Source organism: Pygoscelis adeliae, unplaced genomic scaffold, assembly GCF_000699105.1.
Source record: "Pygoscelis adeliae isolate BGI_AS28 unplaced genomic scaffold, ASM69910v1 Scaffold174, whole genome shotgun sequence".
Classification (NCBI taxonomy): domain Eukaryota; kingdom Metazoa; phylum Chordata; class Aves; order Sphenisciformes; family Spheniscidae; genus Pygoscelis; species Pygoscelis adeliae.
Genome location: NW_008824676.1, coordinates 4,174,050 through 4,199,901, shown reverse-complemented (window position 1 = coordinate 4,199,901; position 25,852 = coordinate 4,174,050). Strand labels below are relative to the sequence as shown.

The following is a 25,852-nucleotide window of genomic DNA, read 5'->3' as shown; positions in this document are numbered from 1 at the left end:
TCTTTAGTAATTTAGGTTCATAGTGACATCCAGAGGTCCAAATCTACTTTTTTGTGGTTTTTTTTTTTTTAAAGTTCTAGTCAATCTCAGTCATCCTACATCATAAGGAATCCTCAGCAAAGACGAATCAGCCAGTCGCAACCAGTTCGTGGCAGGGATGAAGAACAAGATGATATTGTTTCAGCAGATGTGGAAGAGGTCAGTTTTCTTTTTTTGTACCTTTGTTTCCTTCTCAGTATGCCACCTAATGCATTAGCACATGCTTTAAGATCTGAACCAGAAATCCATGCATCAAGACCTCTGATTTGCAAAAGATATTGAGTAGTAATTCATGAAGTCCTACCATGCCATAAGCATTTTGTTTTAACAGAGCTTTGTAATCGTTGTTTTGTATTCAGCAATATTTAAGTAATTTCAAAGTATACTAAGTGCCTTGCATTTGACAGGAGTACAGTATGATTTAGAATACTAATAAATACATCTGTCATTTCCTTTATATATAAACTTATGCTATATTATAACTCCCTGTTAAAAAAGTTTTTAAGTCTTTCAGCATGTGGTTGCTATATTACGTAGGTTCTATTAGAGAACTATATTTAGAAACAATATTTAGAAACTAATTCTAGGTTTTATAGTCAGTTTTACCCTTTCATTATTATCTAATGCATTATCTAAGCATTAAAATTATCTAATTATCTAAGCATTAAAATGTAATGTCCAAGGCTGTGTTTTATTTGTGGGCCTGATTTTGGTTTTTTCCACAACACTGTGGACTGTACTACGATGTACAACTACTGTGACTGTAAGTTGACTTTCTGTTTACGTCAATTCAATTGTGAGGTCATCTTTCTTATTAGATGTGATTTTTTGTTTCTCAGTTTTTAAATCCGTAGATTTAAATCTACGAGTTTTAATCCGAGTTTTTGAAAATCCGTAGATTATCTCTGATATGGAAGATATTCTAGCATAAAATTACAATGGTCTTTCCAGGTTGAGGTAGTTGAGGGGGTAGCTGGTGAAGAAGACCATCATGATGAACAGGAAGAACATGGTGAAGAAAATGCTGAAGCAGAAGGACAGCATGATGAGCATGATGAAGATGGTACGTATAATGTACATCACGCACATTACAGCTTGGATGAGCAAACTGTGCATCAAAACCAAAAAGCGTCTTTGGAGTCACCAATGATAAAGATTTGGGAGACTTGCATGAGTGGAGAGAATCCAAGGGTTTTAGACTGTGCATCTTCCAAAAGGAGATGAGTAATATTATAGATAACTCGTAGGAGGCAAGTACATGAACATTTTTATTTTTCTTTCTGCACGAGGAGAACATACTAAGGTACCAAAGGATAAAAAAACCAAAACCAAATGTTGTTATATGCTTGGTTACCAATATCTATTTTGCCTTTTGTATTTGCTACTGCAAAATGTTGTTGACATAAACTACTTGAAGGACTAAAAAAATAGCATAGCTCTTGAATGGCTAATGATAGAATAGTAGTTATGGTAGATGTGTTTTCAAAAGGGATGTGAATCATGGTGAGCTAGTTTTCAAACCAATCACAAAATATTAAATTACGGTTCAATATTTTGTAGACAAAATTAATCCATTATGTATGAAAATTCTTGCCATTATATGACTTGTCTTGTATTAGTTAGCTTGGGATTAGATGGCCCAAAGCTATGATTAAAAAAAAGTTATCTTCTTCTCTTTCTGACTGTGCCTTGTGTTCCCAGTCAACCCATTTACAGTACAGGAAATCTGTTTATTCACTTGCTGAGTATTCAGAACATTTAATTCTCAAAACTTAAACTTGAATAGAACCATTATTTTTTAATTAGATTTTTTTTTTTTTTTTTTAAGTTTTCAGGTATTCCTTAGATACTCATTTGAAATGGCATATGGTTAATTGTCCTAATACATATGCACATAGAGTTGTGGAGTCTTGGCTTGAGTGACTAATTCTGAATCCTTAAAGTCTTAATTTTCAGTGTGTTTGTTGAATGTGTACGTGCAGTACAGAGTGAGAGGGCCAGGGGTTGCTAATTGCTGGAAAATATGCTCCAAGTATTGCTGCATGTTTGCACTGCTTTTATGACCTCTCCCTGCATATCCATTAACTTCTGCTATAGTAAGAGGCTCTGGGTTTTGTTTAATGTGTCTTGTATGAGTTACTACAGTCATTCTACTTTTTTTCTCTTTCTAAAGATGAGATATTTTGTATATTGCTTTTATAGGCAGTGATATGGAGTTGGATTTGCTAGCTGCTGCTGAAACAGAAAGCGACAGTGAGAGTAACCACAGTAATCAGGACAATGCTAGTGGGCGCAGAAGTGTTGTCACTGCAGCTACTGCTGGGTCAGAAGCAGGTACGCCACATCATCTTGTGTTTAATCTATCTGTTTAAATTTAGATATTAGGATTAAGTTGTACAGGGAAAAGAAATGTGTTAGTGATTGAATATGGCTTTAACAAGGGCGGAAATGGCTTCATCTAAAAAATACTATTCTTTGCCTTTGGATCTGTAATGCATCCAGCACTCCAGAGGCATACTGGAGAAATTACTTACTTCACTAGATTGGACAGGGCAAGAATTACTTGGTTATGACATTTTAACAAATACCTTTCCCTTGTAATCTTATTTTCCCTTTCTTTATTTTTTTCTCTTTACCCAGCTTCTTCCTTCCCACCTCTGCCTTCCCCACATTTCCTGTTTTTCCTTTGCTTTTCCTTTGCCTGTGATTGTAAGGTAGTATGCAGACTTTTTGGACAAGGAGATGCGCTAAGATGTGGCCTATCTTTTTTGCTCTTACGGACCTTCTGCATGTGTTAGCCAGAGACTACCTTGCACTCTTGTGAAGTGAAGTGAAATGTTGTCAGTCATTTTTAGTGTAGAAGTTAGATACGGTTTAAAACAAGACACAAAACCTGACCAATCATTTTAAGGCTTTTTGAAAGCAATTGCTCTGCTGTCCAGTTTGGAAGCATAGTTTTTAGAATTCATTGCCTGGGGGCAGAATCAGTGAAGAATTTTTAAATCAAATTATTTCTTAATTTATCTTTTGAAATGTAAGTAATCTTACTGCTTTTTCATGAAACCTATGGAAAATTAGCAGTGTGTTCTAAGGATAATTTATTGAAGATTTTCAGTAGTGGTACTTGAACCTTTTTAGTACGTGTAGTTTCTTCTCATGGAAAAAGTTCACAATGCTGACATGATACATGTATACGTGCACAGATGTGTAGTTGTCAGTTACTGTTTATTGCTTATTTTCCTCAACAGGAGCTAGCAGTGTTCCAGCATTTTTTTCTGAAGATGACTCTCAATCAAATGATTCCAGTGACTCTGACAGCAGCAGCAGTCAGAGTGATGACATAGAGCAGGAGACATTCATGCTTGATGAGCCTCTGGAACGAACCACAAATAGCTCACATGCCAATGGTGCTGCCCAAGCTCCCCGTTCCATGCAATGGGCTGTACGTAATACCCAAAACCAGAGGACTACTAGCACTGCTCCTTCTAGTACGTCAGCCCCAGCAGGCAAGTCTGAGTAAAGTGCATGCATGCATGAATGTCAGTTAACTCTGGCTTTGTTCCTTCCTCTGTTTTTGTGTGTAGGATGAAATCTTAGTATTTGTCTTAGAAGGACAGTGCTGACCTATCTTGACTGTTCCAGTTCTAGTTTTGAATTTAAAAAAAGGAAGGCTCTGTTGTAGTTCTTAAGAAGATATGAGTATGCTTACTGTAGCTAGTAATTTTTTGCTAGTTATGGTTGTGATGTTAGTGATATTTACAAGTTTACATTTAAATATGTAAACTGTAACATGTAAATATTTACAATTTACATTTCTAGAAATGTTCATGATATCAGTCAATACAGAAAATACGTGGCAAAGGTTAAATAAATTCATTAATGTCATACCTTCTGTTATGTTTAGCAAGTTCAGCGGGCTTGATTTACATTGATCCATCAAACCTACGTCGGAGCGGTACCATCAGTACGAGTGCTGCAGCAGCAGCTGCAGCACTTGAAGCCAGCAATGCAAGCAGCTATTTAACATCTGCAAGCAGTTTAGCAAGAGCATACAGTATTGTGATACGGCAGATATCTGATCTGATGGGTTTGATTCCCAAGTACAATCATTTAGTATACTCCCAGATCCCAGCTGCAGTGAAGCTGACTTATCAAGATGCAGTTAACTTGCAGGTAAGAACATCCAAATCTCTGTAGAGAAATTTTAATAATTCCAATACAGTTGGGTTTTTTTAGGTAAAATCATAGAATTGTTGAGGTTGAAAGTGACCTCTGAAGATTGTCTAGTCCAAATTCCCTGCAGGGTCAACAGGAGAAGGCTGGCTGCTCAGGACTGTGTCCAGTTAGGTTTTGAGTATCTCCACAATTGCTCTGGGCAACCTGTTAAATGTTTGACAACTCACATAGTAAAAAAGTTTTTTCTTGAGTTTAAATGGCCTTTCCAGGTATTTCAGTTTGTGCCTATTGCCTCTTGTCCATTCACTGGATATCACTGAGAAGAGTCTGACTCTGTATACTTTATACTTTTTTGTCAGATATTTATACACACTGATAAGATCTTCCTGAGTTTGTTTCTTGAGTCTAAACTGTCCCAGCTCTCTCAGCCTCTCCTCATATGAGAGATAGTGTAGGCTGAAGCAGATGTAGTTACTAATTCCATTAAATTGTTCATATTTCATATACATATATTCTTTCAAAAAAGGAATTTCAGAATTTCAGTTGATTTTTTTTTTCGTAACTAAGTCTGACTGGTATGTAATTAGTAGTTAAGTCAGGATTGACTGCTTTGGACATACTAGTGATCTCTACTAGAGATCTTTTGCACTATTCTTTTTGACGTGGACTGTTGAGTCTATAAAAGAAGAAAGTTACTAAGGGCCAAATAATTAAATGAGATAAAAGATTTGTACAGGTAAATGTACCTTTCACTGTCCCTTCTTTCAGGGACATGATCATCCTTTCCCTGTTATGTGCATATTTTTTGGTACAGTGCTCTTGACTGTCGTTTTTTGAAAATATATGTAGAATGCATCTTTAGAGAAAATATGTGAAAGGGAAGACTGGTATCTGGGATGTATAGAAAGAAGTTTCAGATATTAACCACACAGGAGGAACTTCAGTGTGTTCAGAAAGTGTGTAACAATTTGCATGTGGGCATAGTGTATAGAGTGAAATCATCTGTACTGAATTTAGTACAAAAATCAACTGTCAGAATAATACCGCTGCTTTGGGGAGCCCAAGAAATCAAGTGATGCTGTTTTCTGTTAGTAGTACTGTGTGCTGGGATGTGGAAACCCGATGACAATATATTTATTTGTAATTGAGCCACAAAGTATTTGAATGGCTCTATTTTCACAGTGCGATGGGAGAAAAAGGCTTCTGAGTTGGGAGAGGAACGTTACAAAGATATTCTGGGATCAAACACTGAGGGAAATATGCAGGGAAAGAAATAAGAGAACATAGTTTTATTATGGAGGAGGCTAAAATCAGTTTCTTTTCAGGAGATTCTTAGTGGGAAAATACTGTCTCTGCTGAGCAGAGATGTTTTGCAAAGGGTACCTTTTTGCCAGATGAGTGCACAGGAGAGCTGTCCAGCTGAGGCAGCAGGAGATTCGTATTAGCATGTGAAAGCTTGACAGCGGAGGTTTCATTTGGATACAGAAACGGGGTTGAGACAGCATTTTGTTAGTTTAGTGGATACAGGAACATTTGAAGCGTGAGGGATATTTTTGAAGACCATAATGTAGAGGAATGAAGAAAGCAGACTGATGCTGGATTAAAAAAACCAAACAAGTCAATGGAGTTAGCAAATGGCAAGAAAAGCAGTCTCCAGAGCCAGTACTGGGAACAGGTAAAGAAAAGACTGGAGCAGGAGGAGAGGTTTGTGTGCAGACATAATTCTCTATGAAGGTCTTAACTTTGTCGTCTTCACTGAGTAAGCTACAAGGGGTGAAGAATAGTGAAAGATCTGGCTGGTGAATGCCATAGCAGGATGAGGGCTGTTAAAGCTACTAGAAAGTCAGGAATTGGACCAAAATCCCCAAGATGTGCGCACCTGGGAGATGCTGGGTGGTCATAAGGTGAGGAGTAGAAGAGATGCCCAAAAGGGAGAGGGGGATGGTGAGAATGCTTTACAGACACCGAGGTATTAAGTGGTGAGAGCTGCATACCACTACAGTAAATCAGCAGTCTCAGTAGAGCTTTTGGAAACTGTTCGTTTGTCATTCCTGAATGTGGTTTTACAGCCTCTTTGTAGGGAATCACGTGTAACTGTAAAAGCCATGGTGGAGGCTTATGTTGAGATTGCATTCTCATCATCTAGTTCTACTGTTTGCAAAACTCATTAAATCTCATTTTCTGCAGAATTATGTAGAAGAAAAGCTTATTCCTACTTGGAATTGGATGGTTAGTATCATGGACTCTACTGAAGCTCAGCTGCGTTATGGTTCTGCGTTAGCATCTGCTGGTGATCCTGGGCATCCAAATCATCCTCTCCATGCTTCTCAGAACTCAGCCAGAAGGGAAAGGATGACAGCCCGTGAGGAAGCTAGTTTAAGAACACTTGAGGGAAGAAGGTATGAAAATAGTTTGATTACTGCATGCGATACGAATTACCAGTTTTACAGTCAAATCTTCTTGTTCACTGACATTTTAGGAATCTAATTTTGTAATGCAGCAGTGTAGTTACTGTTTTGATTTAAGTTGGCTTCCTGTGTTGTTGCTACTATTTGGTTTATTCTGACGTACTAGATTCATCTCGAGTATTAACTGTTTATAATATACCGCACCTGAGCTGCTTATAGTAAAGCATAAAACTATGACTGTTGCTCTTATTATCACACTGTTTTTGTGGGTGGGTTTTTTTGAGTTTTTACATCCATATTTGAAATATAGAGACTAATATGTAAAGGACGCATTCTACTGTGATGCCTAATCTCTCTGTATTCAATCCTTTTCTTTCACTAGACGTGCTACTTTACTCAGTGCTCGTCAGGGAATGATGTCAGCACGTGGTGATTTCCTGAACTACGCACTGTCTTTGATGCGTTCTCACAATGATGAGCACTCAGATGTTCTTCCTGTTCTAGATGTTTGTTCACTAAAGCATGTAGCATATGTTTTTCAAGCCCTTATTTATTGGATTAAAGCAATGAATCAACAGACAACATTGGATACTCCTCAGCTGGAACGGAAAAGGTATCAAGGCTGACTCATAGAAACAAAAACTTTTGCAAAAAGTGGCCTATGTCCTTTTGTTTCAGTCATTTGCGTTGTTACTCAGCAACTCATATAAATATATACATATAGCTGTATATCTATGTTTGTGTGTAGTAACATGCGTATTATAAAAAGAATGTATATAATGTAAGTATGTTTGATTGATTAGCCTGTTGCAGTATCCTGTTCAAATGTTTTTATGCTGATTGCTGTAAAAGGTTTTCTTACCACTGAAACTTGAGTTTGATTTTTAACTCCACGGCAGTGCCTCTAAAAGATGTACTCAGGACAGTTTCTCAGCTGAAGAAAGCAATTTGCTCCTCACATTTAACATGATAATAACTCATTTAGAATTCTGTCAAACTGTTGCAAATGACATGGGAGAAAATGTCAAAGTCTGGTATGATGGGCTTAGTCGTTCTGTTTTCCATTTGGTTGCGAATATTTGAGACTTACCTGATGATTTAAAGCACAGTAGGGAAATCAATAGCTGAAAATGTCCTTAAATTGAAAATCCCTGGTACTTCAACTATAGCATTTTACAAGGTGCATTTATTACTTTTTAAAATGTTGTAAGATTTTTTTTTTTAAGAAATGTTCTTTGATCTGAAATGGCAATTAATGATCATAGAATGTCCACGTGTTGGTAGTCTACACAATCTGTTCCCATTTCTTACTAAGTTTTGAGGTAATGTACCTGAACAGTCCCAGTCAACAGTCAAATAAATGCAAATCTTTGCCCCTTCCTGCCCCTAATTTTCAGTATCGCAGGTCGAACTTAACTTTTCCTTTTCTCTACAAATTTAGTAACTGTAAAATACAAGGTATCAATATTTTAGATATCTGTTGGACTACTGCTTTAGTTCCAATGTTATGCTCAATATATCTTGCTAATGTAAGGCTTGTTATGACCTCAAAATGTATACCAGAGGATGATGTTGCCAGCAGTAGTTTCCTCACAAATAGGGATGATTTAATACAGTAACTGAGTTTTTGTGCTGGCTGACTTGAGTAGTTAGAGCTGTGGCTTTAAGCCTTTTCCAGGCAATAACATACTTCTGGAATCTGCTTTGTCCCCCAAAATTCACATATTGAAATCTGTCAAATAACTGTTCATCAAAGAATTGCAAAATTCCCATGAAATGGTTATAAAACTATGAAGGCCTAGACCTTTTCAATTAAAGGTGAATGGTTCAAATTCAAACAATCAGTTGCTTCTGTTAGACGACGTTTTAGTAGGCTGTATGAAACAAAATTTTATTGGTCTTCATCTAGTTTCAGAACATATTTCACAATGCACAAACTGCCAGAAATGAATACTAATCAAAGTTCTTGATCCTTTTTATAATACAGTGAAATCCATTTCTTTAATATGCAGCTTGCACTTACCTTCTGAAGTGTGAACAGTGACATTATTTTTATAGGACTAAGCATATTCTACACCAGTAAATTTTAGAATAGTATTCACTTACATATTTCTTCCACTAATGCAGGGTTCCTAGGGTTTTTATATTGACAGTCTTTAAAAACAAGCATACCCATCACTGTCTGAAGCTGTAACTTTTTAGATCAACCTTGGTAGGTGGCCAAATGGCTATAAGGATAACTGTGTGAGTAATGTAGCGAGTGAGTATGTAGTGGGAAGTACTCTACAGTACTTTGATTTTAGAGAGTTCGTTCTTGCTATGTATAGCTCTCAAGTACACTTACTGATTATGCTCTTGCTTTTATTGATTGCTACAGGTGTAATATGTAAATGTTTTGTCTGATGTTTTCTTCAAGAGGATTGACTCTTTTTTTTTTTAAGAACTCGGGAGCTTTTGGAACTGGGTCTTGACAATGAAGATTCAGAACATGAAAATGATGATGACACCAATCAAAGTTAGTATACAGAAACACTTTTATAGTATGCCAAAATGCGACATTTTCTTAGTGTTTTTTTCCCTTTTAGCTAGCTGAGACTGAGTAAATTTTGCTATTTGTATATGTTACATTAAAGTTGGGTTCTAGTAAGATTTTCTTACCGTTGTTATTTTCCAAATTTCTTCTGTCACTGCGTGTTCTCATTTCGGGGCCCTCTTTTTGTCTCCTTTCTCTCTAAACTGCAGAATTTGTGCCCTTACTTACCATTCCTCACAATGACAGAATTTAAAATTCGAATCAGAGTTAAACTGATTTTTTTGATCTGATGAAAATGCTGCTGAAATTGGTAGAATGTATACTCTATACTAAGTACATATAGTGTAGGAGTGCACGTTCTGTAAAGTTAGTTACAGTAAAAAGAATAAAAGTGATGACTGAGCAACTTAAAAATAAGGGATTTGTGGAAGCATCCTGTAGAAGTACTAAATTTGCAGAGATGCTCCTCCAGTCAGATAGCTAAGAGGGAAGTGTATTAATTTTTGGTATTTTAAATCCTTTGCCTTTATAACTGTGAAAATTGAATTGATCTTCTCTGATATTTAGGTGCTACACTCAACGACAAAGATGATGACTCCCTCCCAGCAGAGACTGGCCAAAACCATCCATTTTTCAGACGATCAGACTCTATGACATTCCTCGGCTGTATTCCACCCAATCCTTTTGAGGTTCCTCTGGCAGAGGCCATCCCCCTAGCAGACCAGCCCCATCTATTACAGGTGACATCAGAGATGGTGTTCTGGAAGAAAACTGCAGTTTGCTTTTTCATTTCTAACTGAAGTATATTATTTACCCAGAATGCTTTTGTTGATTTTCAGCCAAATGCTCGCAAAGAAGATCTGTTTGGCCGACCAAGTCAGGGTCTGTATTCATCTTCTGCCAACAGCGGGAAATGCTTAATGGAAGTTACAGTGGATAGAAACTGCCTTGAGGTAGATTTAAAAGTTTTATTATTTTAAACAATAGGGTAATTTAAGCTAGTAACTTCATTCCTTAAAAAGACACTTTAATGTTTTCAGGAAGAATTTTAAGTAGCTTTCAGAATGATAATTTAAAAGCCCAGTAAGCGTGAAAACTTGGACTTTTTATGAAAAGCATGCTTAATTTTTTTAAATGTAGGAACTTTTATGATTACTGATTATAGCAGATTTCAGACAATATTTTTAAAGGCTGCAGTACAATGCCAAGTTAATTTCAAAATGCCAATTATATAATTATTTGTGATAAAAAGAATTAAATCTCCCTATATCCCAGTAGATTTGACTTGCCTACAGACTGAGCATTAAATGGCAAGCACATGAAATGCAAACATGAAGTGGGAAGATGGTTTTTCGTATTTGTTGAAATGATTGAGGTTATTGTGTTTTAACAGGTCAATTACAGTGGTCACTTTTGTGTGGTTTAAAAATCATATATATCCTGAAAAAGCCTTCTAGATTGCTTTGAAAGTGCAATTAAATTTTACTTTTCCTTGTTTAGGTTCTTCCAACTAAAATGTCTTATGCAGCCAACTTAAAAAATGTTATGAGCATGCAAAATCGGCAAAAGAAGGAAGGGGAGGAACAAAACGTGCCTACAGAAGAATCTGAGAGTTCAAAGCCAGGGCCTTCAGCTCATGATCTTGCAGCACAACTGAAAAGCAGCTTGTTGGCAGAGATAGGATTGACAGAAAGTGAAGGGCCACCTCTCACATCTTTCAGGTAGTTTGAGTTAAAAATTACTCTATGAAATATTACTGAACTGATAAAAGGATATTTGGGACTCTGAAAAGTCGTCTTAAATTAAAATGGGTAGCTTACTTTAGTTTGAATTTGTAGTTGATAGCTTTTAAAACGAACAGTTGAACAGTCTTCAAAGAGGTCTGTGCAAACTGTAGTAGAAGTCCTTTATGACCTGGCTTCCTGCTGCAGACCTACTATGATGTCCTGGGTAGCTAAGTTTAAAAATTGGAATTGACAGCTTGGCATCTGTGTCTGGTGATACTGACCACACTTTATGCAGTTAGGGATTGAACTGCCCTCACTTTGAATGACAGCTTTTTAAAAAAAATTGAGGTCTTGATTGAAGGGAGACCAATAACAGTGAATTCCACGTAGCAGTGAAGTTACATGCTTTGAGAGTAATTTCTCTTTGGAAGCAAGACTTGTGTTTCAGCTGAAACTAAGCAGCTTCATGTGCTTTTGTCCACAAACTTACTGTACTGTGTTGTTGTTTGTCAGAAATAAAAAACTTACTTGAAGGCAGAGGGTAAGAAAAAGCAGAAGTACACAAAATGTGTCTGAAATTTAACTTATTTTGCTTGTCTGTCATTTTTTCCCTCCTTTTGTCAGGCCACAGTGTAGCTTCATGGGCATGGTTATATCTCATGACATGTTGCTGGGACGTTGGCGCCTTTCTTTGGAGCTGTTTGGTAGAGTATTCATGGAAGATGTTGGAGCAGAGCCTGGATCGGTATGTACTTCCCAGTGTAAGGGCAATTCCTCTTACAACCAAATTGTGAACCTCCCTCATTATTCTGATTTTGGTTTTTGTTTTTTTGTTCTTTTATTTTAAGATCTTGACTGAATTAGGTGGCTTTGAAGTAAAGGAATCAAAATTCCGCAGGGAGATGGAAAAACTTAGAAACCAGCAATCCAGGGATTTAACGTTGGAGGTAAAAAATGTTAGTTTATCTTCTGAATTTGTTTTCATTAAAAGTTGAATTATCGCACATTGCAGTAACTTGATAGGAGAAGTTGTATTTCAGAGTCTGCAAGCAGGTGTCTTAAACCTTACTTCGTGAGCTGTGTTGCGATTACTCTGTAGTTCTTCACAGTCTAATAGGTATTTTCTGAGTCTATGCAGAAATGTCCAGAAACTTCTTGTGAAGCTGAAATTCTCTCAGTATGATGATTGGTAAAGAAAAGAAAACTTTTGTGTTTTTACTAGGTTGATCGAGACAGAGATCTTCTAATTCAGCAGACCATGAGGCAGCTCAACAATCATTTTGGTCGCAGGTGTGCTACCACCCCGATGGCTGTACACAGAGTAAAAGTTACTTTTAAGGATGAGCCAGGAGAAGGCAGCGGTGTAGCACGAAGCTTTTATACTGCTATTGCACAGGCTTTTCTGTCAAACGAGAAACTGCCAAATCTAGATTGTATTCAGAATGCCAACAAGGGTACTCATACAAGTAAGTGATGCACATCAGTTAATCTACAGGTAACATTCATAAAAGCCTTGGATGCCTTTTTACATTGAAATACTTGGCATTCTCAGAGATGTCTTTTGTTAGCTCAGCACGGGAACTGTGAAAATTGTGCATGTTACTTCTCCGAGGCATGGAAATGGCTTTTTTTCTGCTTTCAGAAAAAGGAAGCTCTTGTTTTTCTCGAAACAAGAGTCTTGCTTTAGACACTCTCAGCTTTTTTGGCCGTCTTTCTCTCTGGTAGGTAATAATTGTCAAGATTTTAGCTAGTAAGAGCTTATACATTTCAATATGACTGCTCCATCTGGCTTGTCACAAATACATTTTAATGTTTTTGAAAGTATATATAAACTCTTGAAGTATTTTGGCATTTGTAAGTTGGTACAAACACCTCAGGTTCCTTTCTTAAGTTTAGCTGAACCCCAATCACTGCTTTAAGTGAAGTGGTTCTCTCATTGATGTCTTTCAAGCTGTTTTCCAAAACTGTGTCCTCCTTACACTGGAACTTAGGTAGGAGAGCGAAATATAAAGATGTTTAAGCTTATGAGGTTTTTTCCCCTTCAGGTCTGATGCAGAGATTGCGAAATAGGGGGGAGAGAGATCGGGAAAGGGAGCGAGAGAGAGAAATGCGGAGAAGTAGTGGCTTACGAGCTGGTTCTCGGAGAGATAGGGATAGGTAAGTGATATATTTTTAATTTGTTGGAGATACTTTGTCAAATAGAGTAATTGCCTTGGTTATCTTCAGGAAAGATACTTTTACTTCCTCAAATTAAAGGTGTCTGTCTTTTTCACTTTCAAGAGCAATTTACAGGGTAATTTCTTGAAATTCAATGTACACTTTAATTCTTCAAAGAATAATTGTGCTTACTGTAGCATTGATAGATTATGTCTCAATCTCTCCTGCTAAAACAGTAATAAAAACTTGTGTACTAGAATAAAATTGTGAGGTGGTTTAGAAACAGCATTGCCATTGGTGGCATGTCTGACTGCTGTACCCGAAATACTAGTAGTATTAAAATCTCTGGTTCATTTTGATTCTCTGTTTCTGAATCATTCTCTACAAGCAGCTGTGAGCAACACCACTATTCCAGCATAAAAGCTAATGCTATTTTGAATCTGTATGCAAATGATACTGTCCCAGAGGATTTTTGCATGTTTCCTCTGAAATGAATACAAACTGCTCTAATTTTCTTAAGGGACTTTAGAAGACAACTTTCCATTGACACACGGCCTTTTAGACCGGCATCAGAAGGAAATCCTAGTGATGACCCTGACCCTCTTCCAGCACACAGACAAGCCCTTGGAGAAAGGCTCTACCCTCGAGTGCAAGCAATGCAACCAGTAAGACTTACCTATCTAATACACTTAATGATACATCGTTCTTGTCATCTTTTAATTTAAAAATTAATTTCCTTGTCCATTATTGTTTAACATAACTGAAAATATTTGAATATGTAGGGCTGTTTTATATTCTTTGGCATTTTCTTAAGATTTTGTTTCTGTAATTTGTTATTTAGCTTAGGAGGTATCTTGTAATGCATTCTATATTTAAAATACTAAAACTTTCATAAAATCGTATTTGAAAATGAGAGAACTGGAGGAGAGTAGTAAGCCATATCATTCCTTATCCCCAGGCATTTGCAAGTAAAATCACAGGAATGTTGCTGGAATTGTCCCCTGCTCAGCTGCTTCTGTTACTAGCTAGTGAAGATTCCCTTAGAGCAAGAGTTGATGAAGCAATGGAACTCATTATTGCACATGGCAGGTAAAGTATCAAGGATTTAGATAAGAAGTGAAAACTGATTTTGTGGCTAAAGCACTTGTACTGTGCTACATCTAACTCTGATGCATGCAAGTTATTCCTTGCTTTGTTCTAGATATTTTTCTTTGGACAAGTGACTTGTTGACTTTGGTTTAATCTAATCTGTCTGGTTTCAGAATATGACAATTCCTTATTGTGAAATTAAATTGCCTTTTTTTCCCCCCGCCTTGTCAAGGGAGAATGGTGCTGACAGTATATTGGATCTTGGATTGCTAGACTCTTCAGAGAAAGTGCAGGTAACGAACTGTTGCGCAAATGAAATTTACTTAAGATCCAGTTAGTTTTAAAAACTTAAGCAGCTGGAGCCTTCCTTTATCATGCAAGACAAAGTTCTGTTTAATTATCTTGTGGAGTTATCTTTTTTTTTTTTTTTTTACCTTCCTTTCTTTTTTTCTTTTGAAAAGATTAAGCAGTAATTACTCAAAAGTATAAAATGTTACCATTAGGAAATATCATGGAAATTCTTAACCAATGGAACTTGAATCTTTGGCTCTAGTAGCAAATAGCTTGTTGATGTGTGTCAGTAACTAGAAGTAAGTTTGTTAATTGCTATTCTGACTTTCAAACCAGGAAAACAGAAAGCGACATGGTTCCAGCCGCAGCGTAGTAGATATGGAATTAGATGATACAGATGATGGGGATGATAATGCACCACTTTTCTACCAGCCTGGAAAACGAGGTTTTTATACACCAAGACCTGGTAAAAACACAGAAGCAAGGCTGAATTGTTTCAGAAACATTGGCAGGTATGCTACTATTAACTTTCTAGTCTGAAAAAATTTAAAAGACTAATATACAAAATACCAGGGGGAGTACCAATGATCCAAGCTGCAAAAACTTTCTTCATTACTTTTATGCTCTGTATGTCTCACCTGGAGCTAAATAGTGGGAAGTTTGCACATGTCAACTTGAGGTTTCTTTTCCTGTTACATTCTCATTTTTATCTTTTTTTATAGTCTGGAAGTTTTTTACTGCAGGAAATATTTTGTTGAAATTATATATGTCCGTGATTTTCTTTTGGGGATGGATAGGGCTAGAAAGCTAGCTACAGCTTGATTCTTAGAATATTTTGACTTTTCTAATGTGAGTTTGCTGAAAGATCTCCAATGTAATTTCTGTCATACCAAAACAAAACCCAAACATTTATTTTCAGAATCCTAGGATTGTGCTTGTTGCAGAATGAACTATGTCCCATCACGTTAAATAGACACGTAATCAAAGTTCTTCTTGGCAGAAAGGTAAGTTAAACATAGAAATTTTTAATTTCCTTTAATTATATAAAATCTCTTTAAAAACTGCTTTTTTTCCCTAACATGCATGTATTGACTAGCGGAGTTGATATTGGAACTGTAAGGATGCCTTTAAATTTAATTTGAGGAGTATTAATTTTTTCATTTCCTAGATTTTGAACTGAGTAGAGATACTAGAAGTCAGGTATTTGACTAAGATGGAATGGTTTGTAATAGGTTAGCCTTTGACTCTCTTCAGAAACAGCTTACTGTCTCCCCTCTTTCTCTTCCTGAGACTGAAGACTCGAAGAGAGAGTGTTGGACAGTACTAGGCAATAGCATCTCAGCTTACCGAAAACCATTTTTCTCAATATTTGAGAGAACTCATTGAATTTAATTGTAATTAAAATTTTGTCTCAGGTGTAGGTATCATCTAATTCAGAGCAATAATTACCTAAACTTCTGGCAAAAATGCTCCCCATTCCAATAAACACCAGTTATGTACTGCACATGACATGCATTAGTCAATAGCGTTGTAAGTTCTGTCTGATGCAACAAACTAAACCCAAGGTTTGTTACTGCTGGTTGTTCCTTAAAAACAATGTTGATCACATAATCAGTTATCCAACATACATATGATCTTTAATGTAAAAGGGTTAATGGCAGAAAGATATGCCTCCAAATATCCCCTGATATCTTCCAAGAGAGATTCCCTTCTAATTCTTTTCTTCAGGTTTTTCTTCTTTAATATGTATTCCTTCCAGTTAAATGTTGGATACATCAAAGAATATTTTAGTTAGGTTTGGTTTAGTTTGTAGATGACTTTTCTGTCTAGGCTGATAAAGAACAAAGAAGCAAGGAACTATAGAAAACAGCAAGAAGTAGACATTGGTATTTGAATCGGTGGAAACTGCGGTATGCAGCTACTGGGCCATCAGTCATTTAAATGTGTGTATATATAGCAGCAGTATGTATGCGTTTAAGTGGAGGGGAACTTTCAGCATTTTGGAGTGCTGATGCAAATTGTTTCCAACTTCAGTCAACCTCCATCAAATCTATATTGATCTAGGTGATATGTAGAAGAATTTGTTTTTAAAAAAACTTTCAAATTTTCTTTATAACCTTTATGCCCTTAATAGCAGGAAAGGTTTTACAGGTCTGTCTTTACATTCTGCTAATGCATTTCAGTTGAGTATTCTAATGTACCTTCAAAAGCAGGCTGAAAATAGGAGTTTGACTGCCTTTATTTCCAAGTGTTTGTATGCTTTGTTACATGGGTTATGCACCGCTGTATGCTAGCGCATAGATTAGGCACAGATCATGTAACTTTGAATATATTCTTAAATACCTGGTATGTTTCAAACATCATGTTTCAAACATCTGACTTTTTTAATAGGTGAACTGGCATGACTTTGCTTTTTTCGATCCGGTTATGTATGAAAGCCTTCGGCAGCTTATCCTCGCTTCCCAGAGTACAGATGCTGATGCAGTGTTTGCAGCAATGGACTTAGCCTTTGCAATAGACCTGTGTAAGGAGGAGGGTGGAGGGCAGGTAAGCACAGCTAAATCTGTGTCTGTAGTTTCAGGATTCGACAGCTTATGCATGTTGTAGTGTACACATAATCCATCCTTTTCTCAGATGGCAGAGATAATGTTTTACCCTTCCTAGATTCAAATACAGTGTTCTCCTTAGACATTGAAGTGTGGGTTTTTTTCCTTGAAGGTGATGTAGAGTCTACCATAAAGCCTGGATAACATAGTCAATCCTAGGGAATCTTTAAAGCTAACCTGTAGTAGTAAATTTTGCTTGGTTTTAGAGGGATATTAAGCAATAAATCACTGTGCAGCATACTGTGGCTGTTGTAATAACCTAATTTCCTTTTTTTTTTTTTTTTTTTTTTTTTTTTTTTCTTTTTAAATGGTCCTTGTTACTTTGCCATAGGTTGAACTTATTTCCAATGGTGTAAATATACCAGTCACTCCTCAGAATGTATATGAGTATGTCCGGAAATATGCAGAACACCGAATGTTGGTAGTAGCAGAACAGCCTCTACATGTAAGTCTTTGGTGGAGTGTTTTAAAAAAAAAAAAAAGAAAAAAAAAATCTGTAAGATTTCGGTTAGTTAATTCTTTTCGTCATTATGGTATTGCTGATCAGGTTTCTTCTGAATTCTTGACAGCTTGATTAAAAATATTTAATTTTCTATTTTTTTTGTAATTGTATAACTGTTTATGCAGTACTGTGAAGACTGAGTACTTTGAGCAATTTCTCTTTTATAGAATGAAAGATAATTTCTTTTAAACTTGATCTCATTGGTTAAGCATATATGTTCATTTCTTGAGCTCAAATGGCATGCATCCTCTTGGAATTTTTACTTTGTATTTAGCAGCTACTTTATTCTAATCATCTGTCACCTTTGATTTGTTTAGCCTTATAAACAAAGATTAAAAAGAAATTTCAAAATATTTACATAAATCACCTTGAACTTCTGACTTGTGTCCTTGTTTTAAAAGGACAAATCAGTTAGGAAATATACAACTTTGTTCTTATTTTACTAGCCTGGCAAGAAACCTAACAATTGACTATAAAACTATATTAAAAATAATTTGGTTTTTGAAGCCCTTTTAAGGTAAAAGTTATGGAATAATATGTTTTTGTAAGCAGTTAATGAAGGCCCAGTACTTAGAACCACTTACTCTGTCATACGATACTGCATCTAAACTTGGTCATTTCTGCTGACTGTGGTTTCCTGCTGCACTTCTGAGATAGCTAGCAGACTGCTAAATTACCTCTGTGCAGTTTAGGTCCAAAATTCTCCCAGAAAGAACACGTTCCTGGAATTAAGCTACTTGATTTCCATGTCTGCCTATATTAATAGTTTGACTCTTGTTTATTTTAAGAGTTAAAAACCGTAACATTTGTATTCATTTTGGAATTTAAGAAAACAAATTTATTCATATTCTTCCATTTTGAAAATGGAATTTCTAATCTTTTCAGGATATTACTTATTTATATAAAATATGTGTGTGTGTGTGTATAACATTTTTAAAGCAGAGTCGGCCTGTGAGTGTCTGCGGAAGCAAAGTAAAAGTAACATGCAAGATGCATTTTTCATAATTCTCATCAGATTCAGCGTAGCTCAGCAAAATACCTGAACTTTTTAGCATTAGAGAGTGCATTTGCTTCTGGTCCCAGTGAAATATTAGTACAAACCATTACTGCTTTCTTTTGCAATAGTAGGTAGGGTTTAACAGATTGGTGCAGTTCTTTGTCTCAGAAAATTTGCATCTCAGATGGTAAAGCTTTGAAAGAGAAGAACAGCTAGGAGAATAATGAATTTGGAGTTAATAGGATATTTCACATGGAACTTTTCAGTAATGCGTTTAAAGTCAATCTGAAAGTGATATGGCTATAATGTGAATCTTGTGGTTTTCACTTAAGGCAATGAGGAAGGGTCTCCTGGATGTACTTCCAAAGAATTCATTAGAAGATTTGACAGCAGAAGATTTCAGACTTTTGGTAAATGGCTGTGGTGAAGTAAATGTGCAAATGCTAATCAGCTTTACCTCTTTCAATGATGAGTCAGGTATGAAATAACTTATTCAGAAACAGAGTTGCAGGGATAACTTAACACTGTTTGTTCTGTGTGGAGCAGAGTTACCAGCATTAAACTTAAACTACCTCTTCAAATTTGATATCAGTTATTAAGTCACTGAAAGTCCTAATAAAATTATTACTGTTTTTTACATACCTTTGAAAATATTTACCTTCAGTTGGCAGGGGGGAGGAAGCACGTTTTCAAACTTTGCTGTCACTTGGTGTTAAATACAAGGATTGTATTATTGGTAGCATATCTTTCCTTCTGAAAGTTCTGACCTAACTTTAGAACTATAAATGTGATGGATGCAGTCTAATATTTCTTACATAATTTTTAAATTATATTTAGCTATTGTTAGGCTTTTTGGGGGGGTGGGAGTTGTACTAAGGTATGTCAGAGTTAGCCTTTACATTCAAAAGTATGTGTATTAGTTGTGAAATTACTAGTGTCTCCAATATCAGGACTTTATGAATGAGATTGTAGCTGAGATCCAACTTGCAGTACATGTAAAACAAATCTCTTGATACTTATTGCCCAGTGTACCATATATCTTTTTTATTTCACACAGGAGAGAATGCTGAGAAGCTTTTGCAATTCAAGCGTTGGTTTTGGTCCATAGTTGAGAAGATGAGTATGACAGAAAGACAAGATCTAGTAAGTTGCCCATTCCCAGTGGAAACATGCAGAAGAACTGGAATAACTTTGGCTTCACTACTGTTTTTAACTGTGTTTACCTGCAGAGACTTTGTATGTGAAGAGTTAAGGTAGCAGAGCAGGGTAGTAGGGTTTGATTTAGACTTTCAGTTCTGGAAACATCAGGTGTGAATCCTAGACCTTCTTGCAACTGCAAGTAAGCGTGGTGTGTCCTTACCCATATTCACAGGTCTCTTATGGAAGCACAGTTACAGTCTCTGCACAGTCACTCTTAAGCTGAGTAACTGTGGTTCGTCAACTGTGTTGTGGGCTAGTAGGGTTTTGAGGTTGAGTTCTCTTCCTGGATCATCTACTCTCCTGACTTCTGTGTATCCTGAGGGCAACACCTGTGTCCTCACTGTAAGATGTCAGCAATGATACTATCTCCTTCTCAAAGCAGTTTAGGAATAGCTGATGAGAAGCATGAAAGAACAAGATACTGTTCAGGGGGTTTCATTTTGGAAAGCTTGCCTGTAAATTGTATTCATTGTATGCTTCTTGAAACTATTTGCTTTTAACTTCCTACTACTTAAGGTACTATCTTTCCTTTACAGTTTGCTAAAAGGAAACAAGGACTAATCTGAAAAGCGGAAAATCTAGAGCACATTTGTTAAGGAATATCTATGGTTATACTTTGGTAGTGACTCTGCTCTGCAAGTCAGTATTTCACACTTGAGACAATAAACCAGACGTTCTCTGTTGCTGCCTTTTGTCTGTACAAGTACTATATTCTGTAGTCACTAACCGCTTTGTGAGAGATTTCTGATGCATTTTGTATTGATGGCAGTCACCATCTCCCCAGGTGGATTTGAGGACATTTCATTTACTGAGGATTTGTTGATATAGGATCATTCTGAGTGCTGGTTTTATGAGTTTTAACAGAAGTATGTAATATGATGAGCAGCTGAGGAAAGGAAGTGAAGGAAGCTACTACAAAAGCATGTAGCATGACCACTGAGTTTAGTTGGCATATTGAACAGAACGTAGTATGATCAAACTCGCTGTGACTGTGCAATTCTTATTTAACCTATCCCTACACAACATGTAGGCAATAGGAATTTTAGCCTTGTACAGCAAATTTTTAAATGCCGTCTTCTTTTTTCAGGTTTACTTTTGGACCTCAAGTCCATCATTGCCTGCCAGTGAGGAGGGATTCCAGCCTATGCCATCAATCACAATAAGACCACCAGATGACCAACATCTTCCTACAGCAAACACTTGCATTTCTCGCCTCTATGTCCCACTCTATTCCTCTAAGCAGATTTTGAAACAGAAATTGTTACTCGCCATTAAGACCAAGAATTTTGGTTTTGTGTAGAGTATAAAAAGTGTGTATTGCTGTGTAATATTACTAGCTAAGTTTTGTAGATTTTTCCATTTGTCTATAAAAGTTTATGAAAGTTAATGCTGTCATACCCCTGGTGGTACTTTAAAGATTTAAATGCAAACATTCCTGTACTAAATTTGTAACGTAAAGGCCTAAGGAGCACTGGCAATATCTGATTGCAACAGTTTGCTAGTCAATAACTCCTTTGCCTAACCCCAGCCAAAGATGACAGCAGAACAATATAATTTACACTGTGATTTATCTTTTTGCTGAGGGAAAATATGTAAAATGTTCTGAAAATTCACTGCTGCCTTTGTGGAAAGTGTTTCAGCAAAGGTTCTTGTATAGAGGGAGTAGGGAATTTCGAAATAAAAAATTAAGTATGTTCTGTGTTTTATTTTAACTTTTTTTATGGTGTTTTAATTTGTGGTTGGCTGCAGTTGTGTATCATGTATATTGAACTTGTAAAAAGTTCCTGACAGCTCAGATCCCGGAGCTGGGATCGTTCACTTATGAAACCACTTTCATTGCAATTTTTGTTCTGATTGAACTCTGGCGCATCAGATACCATCACTAATATTTTGCATGTAATCTGTACCTTTAGTGGGGTTTTTTTTTTGTACATATGGTGAGGCCAATGCACAGTATTTCATAGTTCACAATCAACATTTTTGTATCCCTGTTTCAGTGAACAGACAGTCAGGAGATTGTTCCACTACCAGTTCTAACCCGACACTTGTACTACGTTATCTAACTATGTAAACTCAGCCTGGGCACTTTCTGGTAACTGTAAAATGTTTATAAGATCATGATTATTGAAGATACATTTTGGAAAACTTTAATGTTCGTGAGCAGCTTAACTTCTTTTGTATCTAGCCTTTTTTTAAGTATCTTGTTACAGTTTTTTAATAAAGAAATTACAGACAAAATACCAAGTCATACTGAAGAAACAATAGTTTTTATTTATTTAGCCATTTATACTTTAGCTAACAGCATACACTAAACATAGTTGTTCATTAAAAATCTGAATTTTGTAACTGAAAAATTGACCTGCAGAAGACATTCAGCCCACATTTTACAGTTAGCAGAGAATCCTGAATGAAACAGGCCAGGCAACCCCTTCTTTTCACAGAATTGGTTTGAAGGGAAAGTGGCTTGTTCTGAAAAATCTCAAGGTAATTAGGTTAGAATAAAATTCTCAAACTGCATTTTAGTGGGTTCTACTGTAAGTTCACTTTTGAAGTGGTTGGTTGCTTTTGGGGAGGGCAGTCTTTGACCATAACCTAGGACTTGTTTTCCCTAATGCTTGAGAGATTTTTTGAGAGTTACGAAGTGATTCATAAAGGAGGGAGATACTTTTTCTGTGTCAAAACAAATTTCTGAAAGCTTAGCAGACTGAAGTATTGAGGATTAAGAGCTTTTGTGGTGGTGATGTTCTCTCTCTTTCTTGCTTCTCCAACCCCATGAGTCCATGTTAGTGATTTTTTTTTTTCCCCTTCCTTTTGTTGGGAAGAGCTAAACTAACATTCCATCAAAATCCGAGTGGAATTCACCTTTGCCAGAGCTCCACTGGGTTTTCCTTTCTGTCAGCTAGTTGAGGATGATCAGAAATTACCTACAGCTGTGACTTTCAAAACAGCTTCTGTTCTCATCATTTATTTAGTTGCTAGAGGTATGGAGGACAGTTGAGATCAGAAATTCTGATCACCAGTTGCCAAATTGATGCTGAAAATCCTGTTTTCTAAATAAGGCTGACTGTTTCAGGCTTGTGTAGTTAAACTGCAGACAAAGCAAGTAAACAGATGTAGAATTATTTCTGCATGTACTAATACTTCCTAAATCAATCATCCTAGAAAAGGATAGTTTCAATGTACGAGGATTGGAGTCTCTTTTGGATTTCCTGTTGTGACCTCCAGTGTCTCTTAAGTTCAGAACTGTATCAGATTTTACTATGCTAGTATCAATTAAAAATAAAAAGCAGTACAGCTACACAAGTCTAGATATAGGTGTATGAGTATAGAGAAAATTTATACTGGTATGGCTGTTCTCATATACTCAGGAGGATAGTTACAAAGGTACAAAGCAACATATACCTTATGCCTGGATTTCTAACTGGTGTAATTATTTCCATTACCAAAAACGCCTCTAACTGAAATGTGTAAAGTTAGTAGAAAGCAACAAAAGAAACTGTTTAGAATAGGCATCAAACCTACAGTCTGTAAAATAAAGCTCCCTCCCTCACAAAGCTTTGTGAGACTTGATGTATTAAAAAGTATCCAAGGCCCTTGGATGAAAGGCCATATATAAATGTAAAGTACTGTGTGTATATATATATATGTATTGTGTGTATATGTATATAAGTGTATGTGTATGTATAACATATAAATATATGTTATATGTATATATATTTCTGTATATAGCTTAAACATTTTTTAAGTCCTGTAATGTATAGCTAGACAAAATTTATGCAGATAACTCACAGTAGCTCACCATATATACACACACAAGGCATTCTGATAAGTGGAGAGGGAATCTAGAATGATTTATGCTGTCGTCATTGACTTGAAATGTGTATGTAGCTTTATAAATAGCTTTTTTCCTCTGTATGGTATATTTAAACTATATCAAGATTTTAATAAGAAAAATGTTTATTAAAATCATACACCTCATCTCCCTTTGACTTAAGCCCTTCTGTTAGTTCACTTTTAAGATGTGGTAGAGAAACTAGTTAAAGGAAAATTCTGTAATGTTTACATTTTTTTAATAGTCTAAATCCTTAGCTGTTCATAACTGCTGAAATAGGAGATAAAGCTAGCTACTAATAAAATGTTACCACCAACTACTAGACTAGTTCCTATTCTGAATCTAGGGAAAACTGACACCTTAATGCTAACTTCCATGGCTAATTCTCAGCGTTGATTTCTGTTCCTTAGCTCACTGTTTCCAACACGGAAGGTAAATCGCTTGCTCCAAGTTTGCTAGTTTTCCAGAAGTGAAAAATTGTATGGACTTGTCATCAAGTGGCCTTTCCCATCTGTTTGGTTTGGGAGTGACTTTACTTTCCTGCAAGTTAGTCATTTGGTCATTAGATAGCGTGCAGTGAAAAAGCTGTAAACTGGCAAATTTGTGAATCAAAAGCAATATTCTTCTACAGCAGCAGTGGTTCAGGGAGACAGAGGAAAGGAAACTTTCCTAATCTCCTGACCTATGTTTATCTTTGTATAATTTGCCCAGTTGTATACAGAACTGCTGTTCTTCAAAAGTTTACTTCCACGTGTGCATCCAAAGAGAAGTGTGTAGAGAGCAGGGTGTGCACCGTTCCTCGGTAGTTGGCAAGAAGTACCCCGGTCACCACCAACTGCCTCCCTTAGGTTCTGCTTCTCACAGGCAGCCCAAATTCAGCACACCTCTTCGTCATTCTTAACACCACGTGAAAGATTGTTCAATAGATGAGTAGTAACCTCTTCGGAGGAAGCTTGCTGCTGTTCTCCTTTAGCTCCCTTTTTATAGTGTCCTTATAACCTGTGGATCATGTCTCTGTGTGTGAATCTGTAAATGCCATTCCAAGCTTTTTCTGTGTCTCTGCTCTTTGCTTCATTGACACTTGCATTTCTCTGGCTTCCTCTCTTTAGGGCAAACTACAGATACCTAGCTTAGTAGCTTTGATTCCCTTTCTCTTTTCAAGCTTCGTATGATTTGACCTTTTTTCTGAACTCTTCAGTTTGCCTTTTTAATAACAGGTCTGCCAAAATCAAATAGGAAATTCTGCAAGTCTGGATTAACTGGATTTCAGTGCGTGTGGCATTTGCTAATCCGGAGGTCTGAACGTCCACACACAGATTGAAATGTGTAGGTGAACTGGTCATGCAAAAGCTTCAGCAACTATCTTGAGCTAGCAGTGCTGGAAGTTCCCGCATGGTCTGTGTGGGGAGGACACGAACAGGCTCCACAGCTGGAATCTGGCTTCCATCGCAGTCTAGTCATTGCCCGGCAGGACTTCCTAGCATCATCAGGAGCACCGACGGTCCTCCCTAGTTGGAAATTGCTTTCGTGGTTTTCATTTGCAGCTATTTGAGTATCTTACCATTGAGCAGATTTGCTGAACTGAGAAGCATAGAAGGCTTTTAATTTTTTTTATATCTTCTAAGGATTTTCTGTGGAGTTGTCTTTAAGAGGATAACTTCATGTCTTGCTTGAAACACAAGCCTGTAAGTAAGACTTTTTTCCCCCTTTGTCCATGGCTTTCTTAATATAAAGGCATTTCTTTGTCATTAAATATCACCGCAAGTTACTATTATAGTAATATACCATTTAGTATAGCAAGAAGCAGTCAGTTGCTCCCAAGTGTTTCAGGATTTTTTTCCGTAATGATGACACTTTTCAGTATCCCTTGTCCAGCGACAACGGCAGCTAACACAAATGCGTATGTTTGAATACTATGGTCATGCGAACCTACTGGAAAATAGGTTACTGCCACAACCTGTGGTAAGGTTTCCCTGCGAGGAGACTCTTGTAAGAAAATAGTTGTTTTGGACATACTGAAATTATTCACAAATTGATTTTCATACAGTGAACAGTTTTAAATTGAAAAAGCGGAGTTCACTTTAAATTATAAATGAAAATTCTTCAATTTACCTGAAATGGCATTCTTCATATAAAACATGCTATTTATAAAGCATTTTTAAAAGGCAGCTAAGTATTCCCAAAATAAGTAATACCTTTTGGGGGAGGGGGGGAAGAGGCATTACAGTTCAAGCTGTGATGACTGCACTTTGGATGCCTTAGTAGATAAAATTTTGGGACATTGTATCAGTAGCT

The 25,852-nt window shown here is 36.5% G+C and overlaps 1 protein-coding gene across 1 annotated transcript in view; it reads left to right on the top strand.

Annotated features, from left to right (window-relative positions):
• UBR5 (ubiquitin protein ligase E3 component n-recognin 5) overlaps positions 1–23,103 on the top strand; it is a 74,015-nt gene extending 50,912 nt beyond the window's left edge. Inside the window, exons 36-60 of the mRNA XM_009323082.1 lie at positions 75–198; positions 991–1,102; positions 2,242–2,373; positions 3,288–3,545; positions 3,944–4,212; positions 6,403–6,614; positions 7,006–7,236; positions 9,065–9,138; positions 9,724–9,896; positions 9,996–10,109; positions 10,657–10,877; positions 11,508–11,628; positions 11,732–11,830; positions 12,106–12,349; positions 12,929–13,040; positions 13,561–13,705; positions 13,999–14,129; positions 14,362–14,422; positions 14,757–14,932; positions 15,340–15,424; positions 16,812–16,967; positions 17,358–17,471; positions 18,858–19,002; positions 19,583–19,668; positions 20,813–23,103. Coding sequence (XP_009321357.1) covers positions 75–198; positions 991–1,102; positions 2,242–2,373; positions 3,288–3,545; positions 3,944–4,212; positions 6,403–6,614; positions 7,006–7,236; positions 9,065–9,138; positions 9,724–9,896; positions 9,996–10,109; positions 10,657–10,877; positions 11,508–11,628; positions 11,732–11,830; positions 12,106–12,349; positions 12,929–13,040; positions 13,561–13,705; positions 13,999–14,129; positions 14,362–14,422; positions 14,757–14,932; positions 15,340–15,424; positions 16,812–16,967; positions 17,358–17,471; positions 18,858–19,002; positions 19,583–19,668; positions 20,813–21,025 — 3,808 coding nt within the window. The 3' untranslated portion in view covers positions 21,026–23,103. The remainder of the gene's footprint in view (positions 1–74; positions 199–990; positions 1,103–2,241; positions 2,374–3,287; positions 3,546–3,943; positions 4,213–6,402; positions 6,615–7,005; positions 7,237–9,064; positions 9,139–9,723; positions 9,897–9,995; positions 10,110–10,656; positions 10,878–11,507; positions 11,629–11,731; positions 11,831–12,105; positions 12,350–12,928; positions 13,041–13,560; positions 13,706–13,998; positions 14,130–14,361; positions 14,423–14,756; positions 14,933–15,339; positions 15,425–16,811; positions 16,968–17,357; positions 17,472–18,857; positions 19,003–19,582; positions 19,669–20,812) is intronic.
• Positions 23,104–25,852: the final 2,749 nt, after the last annotated feature.